Genomic DNA, 22,690 nt, shown 5'->3' with positions numbered 1-22,690 from the left:
TGGTAGGAATTTTCTCCCCATGTAACGCTGAAAATGCATGGCAATATGTTGCTTCAGGGGTTTAGGCTTAGTGTATGTAATTTTCTGATTGTGGCTCAATGTTTTTTTTTTTTTTTTTAAACTAGACTTCATTGAAACTTTAACGAGTACACTCGTTTAGAATGGAATCCCGTATAAATTCGGGAGAAATACCAAGCCAATTCTGGCTATTACTATTACATAGAGCTTTGTTTGCTATAGCATGAGCTATCTTATTTGACTCACGGGGTGCATACACTACCTTAAACTTAGTCAAGTTTTGAAGGTGAGCCTTGAGGTCGTCTAGAATGAAGCTGAGCATGGATAAATCTCCTTCTTCCTTATTCACAGCCGCTGCTAGGACAGAGCAATCTGTTTCGAAAATAACTCTGTCATAGTTCATCCCTTGTGCCATTTTAACTCCTTCGAAAAGGACTAGAAGTTCTGCATGAAATGGAGAGGTGACCTGCTGCAAAGGCTTACTCGCTGCAGCTTTGAACTGGCCTTCATGTTCTCTGAAAACCAATCCCGCCCCACTCATCCCAGTTTGAGCTACATAAGCTCCATCAGAGTTGCACTTCAGCCAGCCAATTGGAGGTGCTGCCCAGCCTTGCCTTCCTGCTCGTTGTTGCTCCACGTTATTACTACCATTAGCCTTCATAAATTCTTCAAGGCACCCCAACGCCATCAAAACTAAATCACATGGATGTTGCTTATTGCCCTCCCACACTTGAGTGTTTCGATTTTTCCATATAGCCCACAGGAGCATAAAAACTTTAGCAAGTTGTTCCTTGCTCAGATTATTCACCGTAATCAAAAGCCACTCTTTTAGATCCAAAACATCCAAGCTAGGTACAGGTATATTTGCCGCTGCCCAAGCTGCCTTGGCATAGCCACATTGCGTAAACAAATGAACATTATTCTCAAGTCCATCTTGACATAAAGGACATACCAAATCACCAACATATCCCTTCGTGCTCAAACAATGTCTGTTTGGTAAAATATTGAAACAAGATCTCCAAACATGTAGTGCTACCTTATTCGGGACTTTCGCATTCCAGATTGTTGTCCACAACTTTTTGTATGGATCCACAGGTTGGGGAGGGGCCAAAACCAATCCCAAAGCGATGTCTCTAGCCACATAGTAAGCGTTGTTCGTAGTAAAAAAGCCTTTTTTATGAAAGTGCCACACTAACCTGTCTCTTGGAGCTTTTCGACTTAGTGGAATTTTTAAAATTAAATACCTATCTGCCGGTGTGAACCACTGCTCAATCATATCCACATTCCACGTTCTAGTACTCGGGTTAATCAGTTCAAAAACTTTTCTTGGGGCGTCCCGTGGTGTTGGTGAACACGGACATCGTGGAAAGGAATCCGGTAGCCAACAATCCCTCCAGATATCTATGTCTGCTCCATTCCCCACTAGCCTCCTAGATACTACTCCAAGGGAAAGAGGGTTGGGTACCCAACTCTGCATGCAAGAAATCACCATTACGGAAATATAAAGCCTTACAATCGGCCAATAAGTGAACTCGGGTTCCGGATCAGTCTCCACCTCTGCTTCGCTAGCATTGCTAAATTGAACCAATGTAAGTTTTTAAACCCCATTCCACCATCCATTTTTGGGACACACAGTCGATCCCAGGACCGCCAACGAATCTTTTGCTTCACTTCAGAGTCACCCCACTAAAAATTTGCACAAAGCTGTTGCAAATCCTCACACAAACCCAAAGGTAGCATATAACAGTTCATCACATAATTAGGCACTGTTTGAGCAATTGCTTTAATTAATATTTCCTTGCCAGCACCACTGAGTAGTTTAGACCGCCAACTGACCACTTTATTAGTCAATTTCTCTTGCAAATAGAGAAAAGCCGACGTCGTTGACCTCTCCACATATGTAGGTAAACCCAAGTATTTCTCATGTTTATCAACACGCTGTACCCCCAACAGTTGAGCCAAATAAGTCTGTCTCTCCATATTAACATTCTTACTGAAGGCCACTTCACTTTTCTGCAGATTTATTTTTTGTCCCGAAGCTAACTCATATGTATGCAGTATGTTCCGGAATTGTTGGCACTCCTCATCAGTGGCTGTCCCAAATAAAAAACTATCATCTGCAAATAACAGATGGTGAACTTTCGGTGTAGATGGAGAAAGAACAATTCCTTGGATCCACTGATTCTGTACAAAATGCTCTATCAGCGATGAAAGGCCTTGTTAACGTTTGGATCCGTGGGGATCTAACTAACGATAAGTAAAGGGAGAGAGAGAGAGAGAAGGACACAAGCGAAGTATAGTGGTTCGTTTCCCGCCTTAGCGGGAAACTACGTCCACTTGAAAGCTTAACTATGTGTGTTGGGCCTTGCGGCCCAAGGGGATTACATGAGATATAATGGGATGGATGTTTAAGTGGGAGGAGGCATTCCTTTTATAGGTGAAGGAAGCCATCTCCTTTACATTTTCTTAGATGTGGGATGTAAAATCACTATTCTAGTCTAGAAAGTCATGTTGTGAGGGCAACTTGGCAAGGCCGGGAAGGAGGCTTCCCGGCGATGTATTTGCCACTTCCGAATACCGTGGCGTAGCTTGAACATAGGGCTACAAGGTGTATGTCTCGGTTGGGCCCCACCATGGCTTGTGGGCCCGCTAAGAGAGAGTTACTTATGCTTGGTGAAGTAGCAAAACTAGCCTTGCTAGTAGAGGTATCAACTGGACTTCTGCGCACAAAATGAATAAGTAAGGTGATAATGGATCACCTTGTCGTATTCCCCGTGAAGGTCTGAGATACCCCCGGACTTCCCCATTCAGTAAAAAAGAATAGCTAACGTACCGATTGAATACTGGCCATGATCAATGCAACCCACTCCGGGGCAAAACCCAATTTCAGAAGGCTCAATGTAATCATGAGTATATATGAACATTCAATCTCCTGAAAAAATTATATATATATCCACTAAAGGATCTTTTTTTTTTTGGCCATTTTAAGGAATCCTTTGTGAGACCCACTTTTTGATTACATTTCGGCATCTTGATAGTTCAGTTTTTAGGTATATATGAGTAGATCATTTTTGCAAATTTTCATCCAAATTGATGATCATTAAGGTATCGAACTAGATTAAATCAATTGACGAACTGAATCTGTCCAACCTGAACCGTTCGTGTTCATAATTTTAAATCGCAATTATGAATGCCTTAACGATTATCAATTTGGCTGAAAATTTGTAGAGGTGATCTACTCATATATACCTAAAAACTAAACGGTTGAGATGTGGATATGTGATCAAAAAGTGGGTCTAATAAGCTATCATTTAAAATTGCCAAAAAAAGGGATCCCTTACTAGAAGGGCCCTGTATGTATGTATGTATGTATGTATCTCTTAGCTACCTCTTTTTGAAACTAAAGTCAAAGAAAACATATATACATATGACTTAGGTATTACCAATTTTATGTCAAAATATCTTACCACACGCGTAAAAATTTTCAGTACTTATTTTGGCATTGAATGGTAGATGGCTACCAACTAGTGGGAGATTCATTTCAAAACCTTGCGCGCATGTGTGTTTATATATAGAGAAAAATGCACCAACAGTCTCTCAACTCTGGTGCACCGGCCAGTTTGATACCCAAACTCAAAATGCTATCAATGTGATACCTGGAGTCTTATATTGCCATCAACTGCATACTTCCGTTAAATTTTCGTGATGGCTCCGTTAATAAAGTGACGTGTCAAGCACGTGGGCCCCCAAAAAAGGTAAAATGACCCTCCGCTATTACTAACAACTAATTTCCTGCCCTTTTCAATAGAGAATGATCGCTGAATTTCCTCCAAAATTCATTGTACTACACAAATTTTCCTCTAAATTAACTGTTTAGCACATAACTTGATTTCAATCCTTTTAATTTTGCATCCCTGTACCCAACGTAAACATATCATTTCTACTCATCACTACTCATTGTTAAATTAACTCAGTAGTCATATAGATCCAAATAAAGGTAAAATTTCAACCGCGTGAGATGATATTCAAACAACTCAGATGAAAAATTTATAAACATAACCAAACCAAACTAAACCAAAATCAACAATAAGGCTAGAATTCGAATGGAGGAGAAGGAGAAATAAACTAGGTCACAGACGCTTTCTTTGAAATTTCCAGCGGAAACAACAACCAAAGACATGATTAGTGGGTGATTTGCTGATGTAGGACGAGAATGGACCCAGTTTAGCCGAAAAACCATAAAAGTAAAGAAGCGGTGTAGAATCAAGAAGAGTGATTGGAAAATAGGTAACTCACACATAATCAGGTTACTAGCCGCTGGAATATTCAAGAAGATTTGGTTTTGGATTTTTCGGGTTTCTCGTGCGAAAAGTCAGGTTTTGATTTTGAATCAGATTTGACTAACTTTTGGCCAGAATGTCCGTTTGAAACGCATGAGACCTTTCCAGAATGGGAACGACGAGATCTTCAAGACTCACTTTAGTGAGCCCTATCAGATTTAGGCCAAAATGTATCGTCTTAATTATCCGATTCGTGATTTAATATTTTTAGGTTAGTTTTACATTCTTTTTATTTTAGGTTTTCTAGTTTATTTTGGATTTGTTTTGTTTTAATCCGTGGGCTTTAGGGTTTCATTGTTAGTCGCCCTAGGGTTTCTTTTCCCATATATAAGCAACCTTCAACGGCTGCAGAACTATCTTTTATCATATTATCAATCAAAATTGAGAGTCTTCTCTTTTATCTCTGGTGGACTCCAGAATCTTTGTTTTAGGTTTATTGCTTGTAAACCTAGGGTTACTTCCGCCCGCGTCAGTTGGTATCAGAGCGGGTTTCGCCCGCTTCTTAGCAGACGACGATCCAAGGGAGAAGTTCACTACCACTAACCTCAACGACGCTGGTCGTGGAGTATCTATCAAAGAAAGTTTCGTTGAAGAGGAACATACCAAGGGATTTGCCCTAGGACAACCTCATCAATCAAAAAAAAAAAAAAGGAAAAAAAAAAAGAAGAAAGAAGAAACATGGAACATTGGATATTCACAACGCCGGATTATGACGACTTCCAAACTACATGTGTCATCAAAGACAATGTATGCTCTGTAATAATTGACAGTGGTCTACGAGAGAATTTTGTAGCAAACAAAATTGTGGATTATTTTCAATTGCCGACAGTGAAGCTGAGTGATCCATACTGGATTCCATTTGGAGAGGATGAATATGCACAAGTAACAGAGGTTTGTAAAGTTCCTGTCTCTATGGGAAAATTTTATAAAGAAGAGATTACTTGTCATGTGATTGACATGGATGACACTAATGTGCTTTTTGGAAGGCCATGGCATGAAAGCGTCAAAGGTGGTTATTGCAAAGCTGACACATATTTATTTAGGTGGGAGTCACACAAAATTAAAATCAAGCCTGGAAGGAAGAACATCAAGAATTATCCTCCTAAGGTTTTCGAGAAGAAGTTAGAGTCCAAGTTTTCTTTGCCGGTTGAGATTAATAGTTTAATTGAAGAAAAGCCAGAAGAATTTCTAATGGAAGAACCTCCACAAGATTTCATGGATGAAGACCAAGAAGAGGTTAAAGATGAAATTGCTCATGAAGACATGGTTATTTGTACTGATGAAGTCTTGGAGCCTAAAATAAATCATTCAGAGCCAGATGTTATTCAAGAGTACAACCTTGAGAGCTGTGAAGAATCTACTAAGGTTGCCTATAACAGACTCATCTATGGTGTTGGGTTCATGATTGTGTCATCAAAATATGCAGAAGATCCAGCCAATAATCCACATGTCCAATTGTCTAATTTTTTTCTCAGGTCTTTTGTCTACCTATTCCTGTCCTTTATTCAAGAGGAACTCGAGGGCGAGTTCTTTCATAGTGGAGGAGAATGATGTAGGACGAGAATGGACCCAGTTTAGCCGAAAAACCATAAAAGTAAAGAAGCGGTGTAGAATCAAGAAGAGTGATTGGAAAATAGGTAACTCACACGTAATCAGGTTACTAGCCGCTGGAATATTCAAGAAGATTTGGTTTTGAATTTTTCGGGTTTCTCGTGCGAAAAGTCAGGTTTTGATTTTGAATCAGATTTGACTAACTTTTGGCCAGAATGTCCTTTTGAAACGCATGAGACCTTTCCAGAATGGGAACGACGAGATCTTCAAGACTCACTTTAGTGAGCCCTATCAGATTTAGGCCAAAATGTATCGTCTTAATTATCCGATTCGTGATTTAATATTTTTAGGTTAGTTTTACATTCTTTTTATTTTAGGTTTTCTAGTTTATTTTGGATTTGTTTTGTTTTAATCTGTGGGCTTTAGGGTTTCATTGTTAGTCGCCCTAGGGTTTCTTTTCCCATATATAAGCAACCTTAAACGGCTGCAGAACTATCTTTTATCATATTATCAATCAAAATTGAGAGTCTTCTCTTTTATCTCTGGTGGACTCCAGAATCTTTGTTTTAGGTTTATTGCTTGTAAATCTAGGGTTACTTCCGCCCGCGTCATTTTCTTGGTTTAGTTTCAGAAGATAAAGGCTATGAACAGAGCATAACGTGAAAGAAACTAGGAAGGAATGACTAAATGATTACTATTTGGTTTGCAATTGGATTTAAAAAGAAAATCAATTTTCTTCATGAAACTTAAAGGTACCAGAAAGATATAAGAACAAATTTTTTCAATCAGTGGGTCAAAGGCAAAGAATGAGATGCTTAGCCACTTATTGTCTTCTTGATCTTTAAACTTCTGACTCTAGACGTACTCAATTGTAGAACAAAAGGAACAGCTAGAGAAGCTTGGCCTCCTTCTGCCACAGGCCTAGAGATGCGAGGACACCGTAGAACTAGTTGAACAAGAACATTTTAGATCGGAGAAGAAGAGTAACAAATCAAAATCGAAGCAATCGAATCGGAGGGTTTTGTCGCTTTGGTGTGCCAATAGAGCGAGGGAGCGTTACAACTGGAAATCAGATTGTTAGACTAATGGAATAGAGGGCAATATGTGTTTTGCAGAGGTTTAGGAAGAAGAAAAGAGGGCTATTGGATTTTTATATTTCTGTCAATAAAAAAATTAAAAATAAAAATAAAAAGCGATTAGGTAAGCCATTTGGGTAAAAAGATATGTTTGCCCTTTTTTTTTTTCTCCACATGCTTGACACGTCACTTTTTTAACAGAGTCATCACAGAAATTTAACGGAAGTATGTCGTTGATGGCAATATAAGACTTCAGGTATCATATTGATAGCTTTGTGAGTCTGGGTATCAAACTAGCCAGTGCACCAGAGTTAAGAGACTGTTGGTGCATTTTTCTCTTATAGGGCCCTTCCAGTGAATTTTTTTTGTTTCATTTGAATGAATTCTTTTTCAGCCAAATTGATGACCGTTAAGGTATCTAACTAAATTAATTAAATCAATGGACGAACCAAATCTGTCCAACATGAACCGTTCATGTTTATAATTGTAAATTACAGTTATGAACGGCTAAACGATTATCAATTTTGCTGAAATTTTTTAGAAGTGATATACTCATATAGATCTAAAAACTGAACGGTCAAAATGCTGATATGTGATTAAAAAGTTGGTCTAATAAGCGATTTCTTAAAATAGCCACAAAAAAAATCCCTCACTAGATTATATATATGCTCTACAACCAATTTGCTTGGGCCGGCAACCGATGTTTCTACCACTGTTTTTTTTTTTTTCTTTTTTTGGTGAAGATGCTTCTACCACTGTTACAGTATGACTGAATTTGACTCACAGGGATAACATGCCAGTCAACAAACAATACCTTATCCCGCAATCAACATCTCACAGACCATCTCGATCAGAACAATGTTGTTGCATATGGACATAGTCACCCCTACCCTTTCGGTGCCACTTGAAGTCTTGAACTAATGGTCTTGAGCTATGCGTCCATCCTCATAAGTTGGAAGGGATAGTTCAGCAATAAAACAGATTTAGGATTCGTACGTAATTAATGGTAGCTAGCTTGACTAGCTTCATCTTAGTTTGATTTATCACTTTTACACTTTAATCAAGCACACTGCCGTTTGTCAAATGAGTAAGAACACATCCACTTTCTCCTTATCACCCCCACCAAAATATATATATATATATATATATATATATATATATATATATATATATATATATATATATCTCCTTATCACCCCCACCAAAAATATATATATATATATATATATATATATATATATATATATATTGGAAAACTCAACTCTATTGGTTCAAAAACTGAGACGAGCAATACACTAGGGGCAGAAATTCACTGTTATTGCAGGCTATGTTCTAATAGGTTTTGCAAGTGAAAACAATAACTTCAAAAACAATTTGGGCTAAAAGGCTTCAAATTCAGCATCTTCAGGTGGAAGAAGATTCAAAACTTGTTATTAAGATGATCAAGCACATTTTTTAAGTTCCATGAAGGCTTTCTATACTTGATGATATCAATTATCTTTGTTCCAACTTTACAACTATTTTCTTTCATCACATTTTCAGAAAAGCAAATACAGTACCAGGTGATCGATATCAATGATACAGGACAACGAATGACTCAAAATTATATGTGGTGAAATCAATCTGCCCCTAGTGTATTGCTCGTCTCAGTTTTTGAACTAATAAGTATATTGACCTTCTGCATTTACATCGGGGTTACATGAGGTTATTTTATAATCATCGGGGTTATAAAATATCATAACCAAATTAGCCGAAATTTTACCTTCTACATTTACAGCACCATCAAAATTTAATTTTTAATAAGGAGGACTCCAACTTATAAGAATCTTTCTTTTTGTTTGAATTTTCTCAAAACAATTAGCACTCCAATAATCAAAAAAGAAATTGTTTAACATGACAAACAACATCATGCGAGTCTTATTTTGAACGATTAATTTATTCCTCTGATTCTAAATTTTTCAACAAATTGTTACTACTTTATCAATTAAGAATGAACGGGGTCGTGTTGCAAATGGAGGATAATCATGTTTTTTTCCTAATCATCGGGGTAATTTGGCAACTGGAACTACCTCTCACTGATCGATTATGGTCCAAAGTTGGTGCAAGGCACAAAGTGCGTATGGTCATGTGCTTAATCGAATAATATTTTTCCCAAGGAGATGAAGAAAAGGACATCCACACTCCTGATTGAATAATTTATGTTACATTGTTACCCGCTACTTGTGGAATGATTAGACACCCCATTAGAACGATTAGAGCCCGGAAATGGGGTCCTTAATTGAGAATTAGTTATATGCCGCGTGATTAAGAAGCACTTTGAAAATTCAAAAAGAGAAAAAAGAAAAACACTTTATAATTTTTTATAGTATTGGATTCGTTTCTATCATATTCCTACTAAAGATCAAAGAGGCATCATGGAGGATCACAAGAACATTATCCAAACCCCGACCTTTTCTCAGAGGCTTCGGAGATTCTATATAAGCTGCTGGGTTCTTAACCTTTGATTCAGCAAGACAAGGCAAACCTAGCTAGCTAGCTACTTGATCTTTGTATTCATTTCCCAGTTCTATTTCTTATCTTCCTTACGCATATATGGCTTTCGAACGCCTTCCTAAGAGCTATGGTGTGTTCTTGAATTGCAAGGCACCCCAAGTATTATCCGAAAGGCACACCATAATAGAGGACTGCCGTTATAGTACCTCTCCCATGACACCACAAAAAGTCTCTCTCCCTTCAGATCAAAACTTCAATGCTACAAAAGACGAGTACCGTGGAAGCAGCTGGCCCAACACGACCAGTCACGCCACCATAGTAAAGGACTACCGTTATAGTACCTCTCCCATGACACCACAAAAAGTCTTTCTCCCTTCAGATGAATACTTCAATGCTACAAAAGATGAGTACCGTGGAAGCAGCTGGCCCAACACGACCAGTCACGCTAGTACTAGTCCTCCTCTTCCTCGTCCTTCTCAAGGCTACTATCATCCACAAGTAGTCAAAATGGAATATCATCAAGTTCCTAATCACACCAAGAGGTATGGCAACATCGAACATCCTCCGTCTGCGGAAAGGCCCATCAACAGCACCGAAGCAGCCAAAATATACGGAGGATATGTGATCACTGAATTCCGTAACAAAAATTCGCTCTAAATTAGTTCACTAGTACACGCAGAAGGAAAATGGTCGAATCTCCTAGCCTTTACTGTAAGATATGCGTTAGTACTTTGTATATATCTAGCTATATGCGCACGTATCTTTTTTATGTATGTTTGTTGTCTAGTTTTTACTCATCTTTTAGTTTCCGGGCCTCCAAGAAGGATGGACTCTGAGAAAGTCTCCGGTGAATCAATCACCAAGCTAGTTGTCCTGCAGAATCTGTATACTCCATCTTTCACTGTGAAATATAATGTGTATGTATTTCATGTATATAACTGACATATACAAAAATGCAATAAAATCAAGAAGTACAAAAGAAAAATGAAACGATTTTAATAAAATAAAATAAAAACCATGAATTATATCTAGCGAGGTTTCAAAATATATGAACTCCGAGCTTATGCAAAGTTTTTTCACATTATTCATCGAAAGCACCAAAATGATCCCACTTACCCCAAAGCACCAAAATGATCTCACTTACCCGAGCAAAAGATTTTTGTTCTCACTAACCCAATTTAAACTAAAATGACTATTCTGCCCTTAACCTTATTAAACAACTACTATCATGCCACCCAACATCTCTCTCTCTCCCTCTGCAGAATCACGACCTCTTCTTCTCTCTCTCTCTCTCCCCGTCCCTGTTAGCTCCGGCGAAGTTGATGGACTGCAGTTTCCAAGATCAAGCTACCTTCTTCTCAGACTCGGGTCTCAAACCCGAACGAAGCCATATCTAGACTCCTCGGCATACTTGTCTAGTTTCCGCTTCGACGACAAACGCGCCGCCGCGGCCATCGGAGGCTTGTCTTCGATTCCTCTTCTTCGCTCGATTCCGCTGTCGCTGCCGACGAAGGCTTCTCCTCGCTCGATTCGATGTTACAGTGAGCGTTAGGTCACTTCGATCTGAACAAGCGGCGCCTCGAGATAAAGCAGCTCCGGTAAATTGCTCCAGCGATGTGCTCGAGTATGTTGACTTCACCGATCTGTCCAATAACTCATTGAATGGGTTCAGTATTTGATTGGAGTTGCCACTGTGATTTGAAGGTTTTGTTGAATGGGTTTAATTTTACGACGACAAAGAAGTTAGGTTCCTGTCTGCAACCGTGGAAGAAGGGAGAAGAAGAAGATTGGGTCCGTCCCTGTTAGCTCCGCTCGAAGCTACCTCTCTGGTCGAAGCTCCGGTCGGACCACCGGCGAGAAACGCAGCTCTTGAACATGGGTGCCCAAATCAGATTTCTTTTTTTTCTTTTTTTTTTAAGTAACGGGACAGAAGGAAAGAAAAGAAATTTTGAATGCCTATTGGGAGGCAATAGACGTCTATTGGGGGGCAATATATGTTTTGAATTGATGTAGTTACCTCATTTTTTTCTTTAATCAAAGTTTTATTTGTCTAATCTTAGAAAGATTAGTTCTCATTCCGGCTACCGAAAGTTCTATTAGGAGGCAATAAACGTCTATTGGGGGGCAATAGAGGTCTATTGCCCCTCTATTGGAGGGCAATAGAGGTTTTCAGAAAAATCCGGTGGGCGGCGGCCGGTGACCGGAATCTGGCGAAAGTTGGCCGGTGACCGGATTCCGGCGGCCGGTGACCGACTCCGGCGAAGTCTCCTATGGTTTCTCTCTCTCTCTCTCTAAGTAACAAATGGGTAAGGGGTAAAATGGTATTAAAAAAAATTTTAAAAAAAAATAAAAAAATCTTAATGGGGTATTAGGGAAGACTCCCTTAGAGTGTATTGGGTAAGAGGGATTTAAAAAAAAACTTAATGAGGTTAGTGAGAAAAAAATCCTTAGAAATGGAGTAAATGGACAAAAACCCAAAAAAAAAATATATATTTTACATTCATCTGAGACCTTAGGACAAAGCCGTGACTATCGATCGGAATCTAGGCTAGGTCCATACTTTTAGGCAAAAGATTCTTTCTTTGAAGCAAAAAATCTCGTTCTTCTTATCCAAACCAAAACCTTACTACTTTTATACTAGCTGCTTTCCTAGAACCAACTGTAGTTTTGAGGCACTAGACAAGGTTACTTAACAAAGAATTACTTTATGCATGTCAACACAGTTTCGTTAAGCAGGGTTAACAAAAAATAAAAAAAAACACATAGTTTTAGCTTACGTAAATCCTATAATATTAGATATGCGCCCCAAACGGACACCCGGCCCAAATTAGTGTTCAACCTTATCTGGAACTGTTCTTAGCTAAGAGTTTAACCTTTGTCTCCGATTATATTTCTTTTGAATTTCAAAATCTATCAAAATAAAAAATATCATTTTCCGTGGAAATGATATCCAATTGCAACAAGAGACAATAAGAATCGTCGATGAAAATATGTAGGACAATAAGGCCTAACTGCTTAGTTAAGGACATTTTTAATTAGAATTTTAGAGATAATATTTCAGACCAAAAAAATAATTAGAATTTTAGAGATAATATTTGAATTGCAGGAATCTTATGTTTAGGAGGAGAGCAGTATGTAGTTACCAACTGAGCTTATCTATGATTAGTTGACAGTACAGGTCATTGAGTAGAATGCTGCGGCAGAATTCGAGGGACGCACGGCTTCATTAGTTAATCAGTTCATGCATCTTTGTCCCTGGACAACATAATAATTTGTTATTTTTCTTTAAAATTCTGTTAATTGTGAATTTGGTGGGTAACGCAAAGATCATTAAGGAAAATGATGGAATGCATGGAGAAGAAGTAAGCCTACTATGGTTGGAGTGAATAGGACAATTTACACATGCACCACCTTAAACATAGGAAATTCATGCACACAAAGCAAACCCTTGACCAACTAATCAAAACCAATTAAGCAGCAGTTGTAACAATGTCTTTAATTAGATCAAAACAAAGCTATATAACAAAGAGGCGCAAAGAGGATTAGTTCATCCACATTTTAATAGTTAGGCCTCCCTTGGAGGTTTCCAATGAATATATCTCATAAAACATTATAAAATCTTATACAATTCCTCGCTAGCACCTGTCTTTTATTGAAGGGTGGCCATGGCTATCAATGCAGCAATGTCTTGGAGCCACGCCTTTCTTATCGTGTGCTTAGTTCCACTGGCCCATTTTGCGACCGCCCGTGAAAGACAGATAATTCCTCCGGTATTACCCGATGTTTTCCGCGGCAACAATTTGGCTCGCCATGGTAGAGCTGATCCCACTGAGAAAATCTTCAACGTACTAGATTTTGGCGCCGTGGCCAATGGAAAGAAAGAGTCAGCCATTGTAAGTGTTTTTAAAGTGTTAAAACAAGAATTTTGGAAACGAACTTAGAATGTGATCATAACATTTGTCTGTAAATATGTGTCATTGTTACACTCTATAAAGTACGTAGTTGCATGATCAAATTTTATCTATTTTGGGTCTGATATATGGTGAAATTAATTCACTGCAGTATTTCATACGAACATGGATTGCGGCGTGCCGGGGTACTCACACTGGGAAATCAAGGGTTGTGATTCCGGAAGGGACGTTCAAAGCCGGGCCAGTTATATTTCAGGGTCCATGCACCTGCGCGAAGCCTATAATTGTTGAAATTAAAGGGACTGTATTAGGAGCCAATGACTTATCCTTATATGAAGAACCATACTGGATTTTATTTGAAAAGGTGGACGGAGTGATAGTTACAGGCAAGGGTACTCTTAATGGCCAAGGTTCAAGTGTCTGGAAAAACGTTGAGAGCTGCAGCGGTAGCGACTGCAGTCCACTCCCATCGGTAGGTATTGTTGAGAATTCTAAGCATTGCTAGACAATATAAAACATCCTGAGTCTCTGGAAACTAATCCGACTTAATTACTAATGGATGCAGAACCTAAAATTTAACGGAGTCACAAACGGGCTCATCCGCGGCATCAATTCGATAAACCCTAAGGGAGTGCACATTTTCATCACGGACAGCCAGAACATTAGGGTGCGCGCAGTCCATATCGAAGCGCCCGGAACTAGCCCTAACACCGATGGCATACACATAAGTGACTCGAACAACGTGAGGATTGCCAGAACTCACATTTCTACCGGGGATGACTGCGTCGGTATGATTCAGGGATCCACCAACATTGCCATCAACAAAGTCTATTGCGGACCTGGACATGGAATCAGCGTTGGTAGCCTTGGCAAATACGAGACTGAAAATGATGTGAGAGGGATCATTGTCAAGAACTGCACTTTTGCCAACACGGACAACGGTATCAGAATCAAGTCGTGGCCCGGATCGCAGCCAAGTCAAGCTACCGGCATGATTTTCCAGGACCTAATCATGCAAAATGTTAGGAACCCCATCATAATCGACCAGGAGTACGGTTGTAACGGCAAATGCAACAAAGCGGTACGTACAAAAAAAATCAATAAATCTAGCTAACACTGGGGCTAAATTAAAATCAAATGTTCTAATTTGTGCACGAATGCAGCCATCGAAAGTGAAGATCAGTAATGTGCATTATATCAACGTTAAGGGAACCACATCATCGGATATTGCAGTGGACCTGATTTGCAGCAGCCAGTCTCCTTGTGAAAACATTGAGCTTCGTGACATTGATTTGAAGTATGTGGGTCCGAAGAAAGTTCGGTCTACCTCTCTGTGCAAGCATGCGAAAATCGGTTATGGTGGCATTCAAAACCCACCAGCTTGCCGTTGAAGAGTGGCCGCGGCCTGATTAACTACTACATATACGATTACGTGGCCAGTACTGGAAAGGGGATGATGGAGAGAGGAAGAAACTGCAATTTGGGACAAGTAGAAAGGTTTGTTGGGGCTTCTATCATGTATATATACATTAATTGTACGTATTGTAATGGGGGATTATAGCTTGATTTGCGTAGTATTTATGTCTCAGAGTAATTCGATCAGAAACCCTAAAAAAAACCTAGTAGTTAATGTCTTTTTATTACTTAAGTAGTTGTACTGCAGATATACAAGAAGATAGAAAATTCTAAGGTACTGGGCTATTTGCAATAGAAAATCTTAGTTCAATAGCTCTTTAAAAGCCAAGTTGAGATCAATTAAATCAAAATTTTCTTTTGATTCAAATATGTATGCTATATGATAGACCAAAAGTCTTTTCGCACTTTCAGCTTTTTATCTTTTTCCTTAAGTGAGAGCTACTTACGTTTTACCAGATGGTTTGGCTAATTACAGAACCTTATAAAAGTTATTAATTAATAGCGGTTTTTTTAAGCCGTGGGGTTTTGAATGTGCTCAGTGTGACTTCAACGAACATAACAAACCATTACCAAGATCATTAGATCATTCATAATGGAAAAATCACTATAAATCAACCACATGAAAACATCTGAGAATTGGCAAAGACATGCAAATTAATGGTTAATTGTCAACACAAGTAAGAACTATGTCAGTCCCTTCTCTCCAGTGAGGGTTAGGGTTTAGAGTGGTGGACAAGGGTTTCGAGTCACTCCCTCTCGGCTGGTAATTGGCTTCGGTTATGCAGCAGTGGTTGAGTGGGGTGGCGTGGGGGTGGTTTTTCTTCACAAGGTGGTTGTGTAGGATGGAAGAAGTTATTACTAACTAGACAAGACGTTTAGCAATTGTGGATGAAGAGGAGGTGAATGTCATCCAGATCGAGGAACCGAAGGAGTTTGCTTCGGGGAGGTTTTGGCTGGTGGGTAGGTTGTTAACCAATAGGCCTTTCTGTTTCTAGGCGTTGCGGAGCACTATGAGACGTTTATGGGTGGTGAGGGAGAAACCGACAATTTTCCAGTGGAAAGACTCTGATCGCATTCTCTTTTCGTTTGGATCTGATGTTGATCGGAGGAAGGCGTTGAGGGGAAGTCCTTGGACTTTCGACCATGCTCTAATACTGCTTTCTGCATTCGATGGTTTGATTGATCCAAGGCTGGTCCCACTGGAATCACAGGCGTTCTGGATCCGGGTTCGAGGCATCAAACCAGATTTCATGACTCCCAAACTGGCGGAGAGAATTGGGCGTCAGTTGGGTACCTACTACCCAATAGGTAGAGGTTATAGTGATGATGGCAGCGGGAGATTTCTTCGTATACGAGTTGGATTGTCAGTTAATAGGTCACTCCACAGATGGCTAATGATTTCTTTGGCTACAGGACTTACACCGGAGAAATTCCAGTTACAATATGAACATCTGCCCTATCTTTGTTTCTTTTGTGGTAGGCTTAATCATGTGAGCTCTGGTTGTGCCCTACATAAAGAAGGGATCATCACAGAAGAGAGGTTTGGTAGGTGGAGAACTTTGGCCAGGGATGTCTAGTCGATTGATCCGGAGGGCCAATTGAAGGGGAACCGCTTGGATTATTCCCAAAACCAAAGCAGTGGTCCTTGAGGGTGGAGGAGAATGAAGTTGTTGGAAGGATGCGGTCTCGACAAACTTTTGAGGAGATAGATGGAAGTTGATGAACGAGCTGCAGAGCTACCGACGGAGCCCCCGTTCAAACACTGTCGTGGAATTCCGGTAGTGAAGGCTCCTGATCTTTCTCTGCCATTAAGTTTGAGTGATTCTCGGGCTCTGATTGAGATTGATTGAGAGAAATTAGTGGAGCATGATTATCGGGACAAAGGGGCAGAAAATCTGGGAGTCGGGGCTGGCATCTGTGATTTAGGCGGTAAGATGTGCCTTTCAAATTCTGAAAGGGCACCTGCGCGGGGGTGGACTTAATAAAAAGTGGGTTGGGTTTTAATAGTTCAAGGCCCAAGTTTCTTTTAGGTCTAAAGGGCACTGAGGCCCAGAAATTAAAAAGTCAGCTGGCCTATCTTTTGAAGTTAATGAAACTGAAAAGGCCGGGGAGGTCGTTCAATCCTTAATTTGGAGCTGGTTAGCTCGAAGATTTCTATCAATCAAGATTCTCGAGTTTCTAGAGTGGGAGAGGGAGCAGTTGTTGGGCACGATGGTTGCTCTGGGCAAGAGTTGGGAAGGAAGGAAGACGCACAGAAAAGTGAAGGTAGAGGTGGTGGTGGGAGTGGTGCTGCACGACAAAAGAAAGCAAAGTCTACGGTGAAAAAGTCAGTGGCCGACAGGGATGATGGGTCTGAAAGAACCGGAAATGGAGGGAAAGAAAGCCGAGGTGGTCGCAGCAGGAAGGGCTTCGCTATGGGAGGCCGCGGACGGGGGCAAGTCGCGCAGGTTAGCTTCATCTCAAAATTCTGATTTGTTGATGTTTGTTATCAAGGATAAAACCATGATGGGCTCCGATAATTGGGCCCATCACGAGAAATGATCGGAGTAAGTTGGAATGTGCGGGGATTGGGGAACCCGCACATGTTCCGAGCCTTGAAGAAATTTCTTCGAGCAAAAGACCCTGATTTGGTTTTCTTGATGGAAACCAAAAAGGAAAAGGAGGATATGGCTGATATTTGTTTCAATTTGGGGTTTAGTGGATGCAATGTGGTAGGGAAAGTGGCTCGAAGTAGTAGGGGGCTAGCTTTGTGTTGGAAGAGTCAGTTGTTGGTGAGACCAATAGGTTCGTCACAGGGGTGTATTGATGTTGAAGTTTTGTGTAATGGTGATGCGGGAAGCGTGAACACAATAGTAAGAGGCTCCGTTAAGCGTCGAAAGTCATATAAGATGAGCTAGAATCCACTAGCAATTACGGGCACAGCCGTAAGAAACATAGAGAAACTTCTCTAATGCTTGGTTTTTTTATTGATAACTTGAATGAAAATTACAATCTAAGAGATGCCTTATATATGGTACATAACATAAACCTAATACAACTAGAAAACATAAAGAACAATTTATTGTAGACTAAAACTACTAAACCTAATTAAACCTGATTAAATAAAAATCAGAAATAGAATCCTAGATACTAAAGAATATTACGCTTGCAATACCAATCAAGATTTTGCTCGAGAATCCCGATATATCCAAAAGAGTAATTTATGATTAATTCCATCATTAAGAAGCCTATTTGAATACCAATTTTCAATATTCAAATTATTCTTCTTAATGTGAAGACGCTTATTTCTTTTCCAGATTTTTTGTTGAAATTGACAAAAATCTCGTCCTACATCAGTCTCCTCCACTTGAAACGAAGTACTAGTAGTGATGTAAGGCGAGAATTTAGCCAATTTCAACAAAGAATCTCGAAACGAAAGAAGCGTCTTCACATCAAGAACAATAATTTGAATATTGAAAACTGGTATTCAAATAGACTTCTTATACTATGTGCCCTATATAAGGCACCTCTTAAATTGTAATTTTCATTCAAGTTATCAATAAAAAACCAAATATTAGAGAAGTTTCTCTATGTTTCTTACGGCTGTGCCCGTAATTGCTAGTGGATTCTAGCTCATCTCATATGGTTTTCGACGCTTGACGGAGCCTCTTACTATCGTGTTCACGCTTCCCGCGTCATTTTATATCAGAGCGGGTATCGCCTGCTTCTTAGCAGACGACGATCCAAGGGAGAAGTTCACTACCACCAACTTCAACGACGCTGGTCGTAGAGTATCTATCAAAGAAAGTTTCATTGAAGAGGAACATGCCAAGGGATTCGCCCTAGGACAACCTCATCAATCCAAAAAAATAAAATAGAGAAAAAAAAAAAAAAACATAAAGAACAATTTATTGTAAACTAAAACTAGGAAACCTAATTAAACCTGATTAAATAAAAATCGGTAATAGAATCCTAGATACTAAAGAATATTACGCTTGGAATCCCAATCAAGATTTTGCTCGAGAATCCCGATATATCCAAAATAGTAATTTATGATTAATTCCATCATTAAGAAGCCTATTTGAATACCAATTTCCAATATTCAAATTATTCTTTTTAATGTGAAGATGCTTCTTTCTTTTCGAGATTTTTTGTTGAAATTAGCTAAAATCTCGTCTTACATCAGTCTCCTCCACTTGAAAAAAAACTCGACCTCGAGTTCCTCTTGTATGCAGCTCGATCATTAGTAGGAATAAAACATGATAAGCCATCAACTTCAAAATTCTCGAAATTAAAAGGTATCACCATGAATCCAATACCGTAGACAAGTTTAGAATAAGCATCTTGAAACTTGAACTCCTCCACTTGAAAAAGAATGGGCATTGACTTATCCTTGGGTTGATCTTGAACACAATTAGGCATGCATGACATGGATATCGATGTGATGAATGAATCAGCTTCCTTGTCCTTAATGAGTTTCTGTTCAATCTTCAAAGTGGCTTCTTCATGTTCCTTTTCACACACCTCAGGATGGTCATTCTTGATGTTCTTCCTTCTAGGCTTGATTTTAATTTTGTGCACATCCCACCTAAATAAATATGTGTTGTCTTTGCAACAACCACCTTTGACGCTTTCATGCCATGGCCTTCCAAAAAGCACATCAGTGTCGTCCATGTCAATCACATGACAAGTAATCTCTTCTTTATAAAATTTTCTCATAGAGACAAGAACTTTACAAACCTCTGTTACTTGTGCATATTCATCCTCCCCAAATGGAATCCAGTATGGATCACTCAGCTTCACTGTCGGTAATTGAAAATAATCCACAATTTTGTTTGCTACAAAGTTATCTCGTAGACCACTGGCAATTATTACCGAGCATACCTTGTTGTTGATGATACATGCAGTTCGGAAGTTGTCGTAATCCGGCGTTGTGAATATCCAACGTTCCATGTTTTTTTTTTTTGGATTGATGAGGTTGTCCTAGGGCAAATCCCTTGGCATGTTCCTCTTCAACGAAACTTTCTTTGATAGATACTCTACGACCAGCGTCGTTGAGGTTGGTGGTAGTGAACTTCTCCCTTGGACCGTCGTCTGCTAAGGAGCGGGCGATACCCGCTCTGATACCAAATGATGCGGGAAGCGTGAACACAATAGTAAGAGGCTCCGTTAAGCGTCGAAAGTCATATAAGATGAGCTAGAATCCACTAGCAATTACGGGCACAGCCGTAAGAAACATAGAGAAACTTCTCTAATACTTGGTTTTTTTATTGATAACTTGAATATGAAAATTACAATCTAAGAGATGCCTTATATATGGTACATAGCATAAACCTAATACAACTAGAAAACATAAAGAACAATTTATTGTAGACTAAAACTACTAAACCTAATTAAACATGATTAAATAAAAATCAGAAATAGAATCCTAGATACTAAAGAATATTACGCTTGCAATCCCAATCAAGATTTTGCTCGAGAATCCCGATATATCCAAAAGAGTAATTTATGATTAATTCCATCATTAAGAAGCCTATTTGAATACCAATTTCCAATATTCAAATTATTCTTCTTAATGTGAATACGCTTCTTTCTTTTTGAGATTTTTTGTTGAAATTGGCTAAAATCTCGTCCTACATCAAATGGGAAAGTTATTTGAGTTACTGGTTTTTATGGAATCTTGATACTCACCTTAGACATTTCTCTTGGGATTTATTGTGTTGAATTGCTGTAACGGTTGAGGGACCATGCATGGATCATCTTTGGGGATTTCAATGAGTTGCTTAATAGTTCTGATGGAAGTAGTGAGAGGCCTGAGGCCCAGATTCAGAAGTTTCGTGAGGTTGTGGATGAATGCGGACTGCAGGAGGTTGAGGTTTTGGGTCCATTGTTTAGGTGGAGGCCGGGATCTTTAGTTGAGACTTGACAGGTGCTTTGTCAATTTGGAGGCTGCTGAATTGTTCCCTCATTTTCATGAAGCTTATATTGATGTAGGGACATCTGATCATCTCCCATTGTTATTGATGACGGATGGATTATAAAGGGGTTTGTCAGGACAAAGGAGGGGGTAAGAAGATTTCAATTCGAGGCCTTCTGGGCAAAGGAGATTGAGACTAGGCAGGTGGTGTTGGACCATTGGCAGGGGAGTAATAGTGTGGATTCTGTGAGAGCTAATCTGGTTAATGTCGCTCAAGCATTACAGAATTGGAATCCAAACAAAGTGGGGCACATCCCATGAAAAATACCGCAATTAAATAAGGATTTGGAGGCCTTGCCCTTTGATAGCTAGGATATGGGGGTGCAAGCTAAAAGGAGTGAAATCGTTAGAGAATTGAATAAGCTAATGGAGATGGAAGAGTCGATTTGGAAGCGCAGCGGCCTATAGTTACATGGCTTCAGGAAGGTGATCGGAATACTAAATTTTTTCATGGTTATGCAAAAGGGAGAGGGAGGAAAAACCGAGTATTAGGGAATAACAATGGTGAGGCGGTATGGCAGGAGTCAGAGGAGGGCATTCAGAGAGCTTTTAATGACTTTCACACAGTTGTTTACTTTTGAGAGTTGTCATCATATGGACCTAGTTCTAGATGCAGTTATGCGGAAAGTTACAGAGGTTATGAATGCTAAACTTGACATGCCTTTTACCATGTTAGAAATTGAAGAAGCTTTGAAACAGATGGGGCCCGATAAGTCACCAGGGGAAGATGGGTTTTCTGCTAGATTTTTTCAGACGTATTGGGAAGTGGTGGGGAATGATGTTAGTAAAATATGTTTGCAAATTTTGAATGAAAGTACAAGTGTTGGGGATTTAAATCATACTTTGTTGGCTCTTATCCCAAAAGTAGATAACCCATAGCATGTTACTAATTGTCGACCAATTAGTTTATGTAATGTTCTCTATAAGCTACTATCTAAAGCCATAGTCAACTAAATGAAGGCTTTGTTACTGGAGGTGATTTCCAGCTATCAGAGTGCGTTTGTACCTGGGAGATGCATCCATGATAATGTGATTACGGCATTTGAATTGGTCCATTCTATTAGAAGCAGGCAAATCGGGGAGGATCCTTTTTGTGTGCTTAAACTTGACATCAGCAAGGCTTATGACAGAGTAGAATGAATTTTTCTTCAGAATATTATGATTAGATTGGGCTTCAGTGAAAGGTGGGTGTCCCTGGTTATGAGGTGTGTAGAATATGTTTCTTTCAGTATTTTGTGGAATGGGAATGCAAAGGGGATGATCAAACCGTCAAGAGGGTTGAAGCAAGGTGATTCACTTTCACCTACCTATTTTTGTTGTGTTGGGTTTACTGGTTTGTTCTAACAAGCTAATTAATCGTGATGGTTACATTCATGGGGCTAGTGTGGCTCAAGGGGCTCTAGCAATTTCACACCTGTTATTTGCGGTTGATAGCCTTTTGTTTGGCAAAGCTGACATCCATGAGGTCACACATCTAAAGCAATGTCTTCTTCTCTATGAAAGTGCGGTAGGGCAGAAAATTAATTTCCAGAAGTCTGCAAGTGCTTTTGGGTCAGGTATCTTACTGTCTCAAGAGAGTTCTATTATTGATATGCTTAGGGTGCCGGTGGTTCTATTTCATGAAAGGTACTTGGGACTGCCAATGGTGGTGGGAGAAAAGAAATGTTTAAGAAGATACATGAGCGTCTTGATCATCATTTGCAGGGCTGGCAATCAAAGTTGTTGTCTAAGGCAGGAAAAACGATGTTAATCAAAGCCGTCGCACAAGCCATCCCCTCTTATACTGTGTTCGTATTCAGGTTGTCAAATGGGGTTTGCCGAACTTATTATTTCAAGGTGGCCATTCAAGGTGACCAAGATATTGGTGGGGATCGGGGGAGGGGGGGGAGCGGGAAGAAGGATATTCATTGGTGCAAATAGGATAATCTA

The 22,690-nt window shown here is 39.5% G+C and overlaps 1 protein-coding gene across 1 annotated transcript; it reads left to right on the top strand.

The window, feature by feature from the left end:
• Positions 1–13,143: 13,143 nt before the first annotated feature.
• LOC133711272 (exopolygalacturonase-like) lies at positions 13,144–14,780 on the top strand. Its single transcript, XM_062137422.1, has 4 exons — positions 13,144–13,371; positions 13,541–13,861; positions 13,955–14,470; positions 14,553–14,780. The coding sequence occupies exons 1-4, from the start codon at positions 13,144–13,146 to the stop codon at positions 14,778–14,780; spliced, it is 1,293 nt and encodes a 430-aa protein (XP_061993406.1).
• Positions 14,781–22,690: the final 7,910 nt, after the last annotated feature.

This window comes from Rosa rugosa, chromosome 5 (genome assembly GCF_958449725.1).
Source record: "Rosa rugosa chromosome 5, drRosRugo1.1, whole genome shotgun sequence".
NCBI lineage: Eukaryota > Viridiplantae > Streptophyta > Magnoliopsida > Rosales > Rosaceae > Rosa > Rosa rugosa.
The sequence above is the reverse complement of the archived record's forward strand: the minus strand, read 5'-3'. Positions and strand labels throughout refer to the sequence as shown.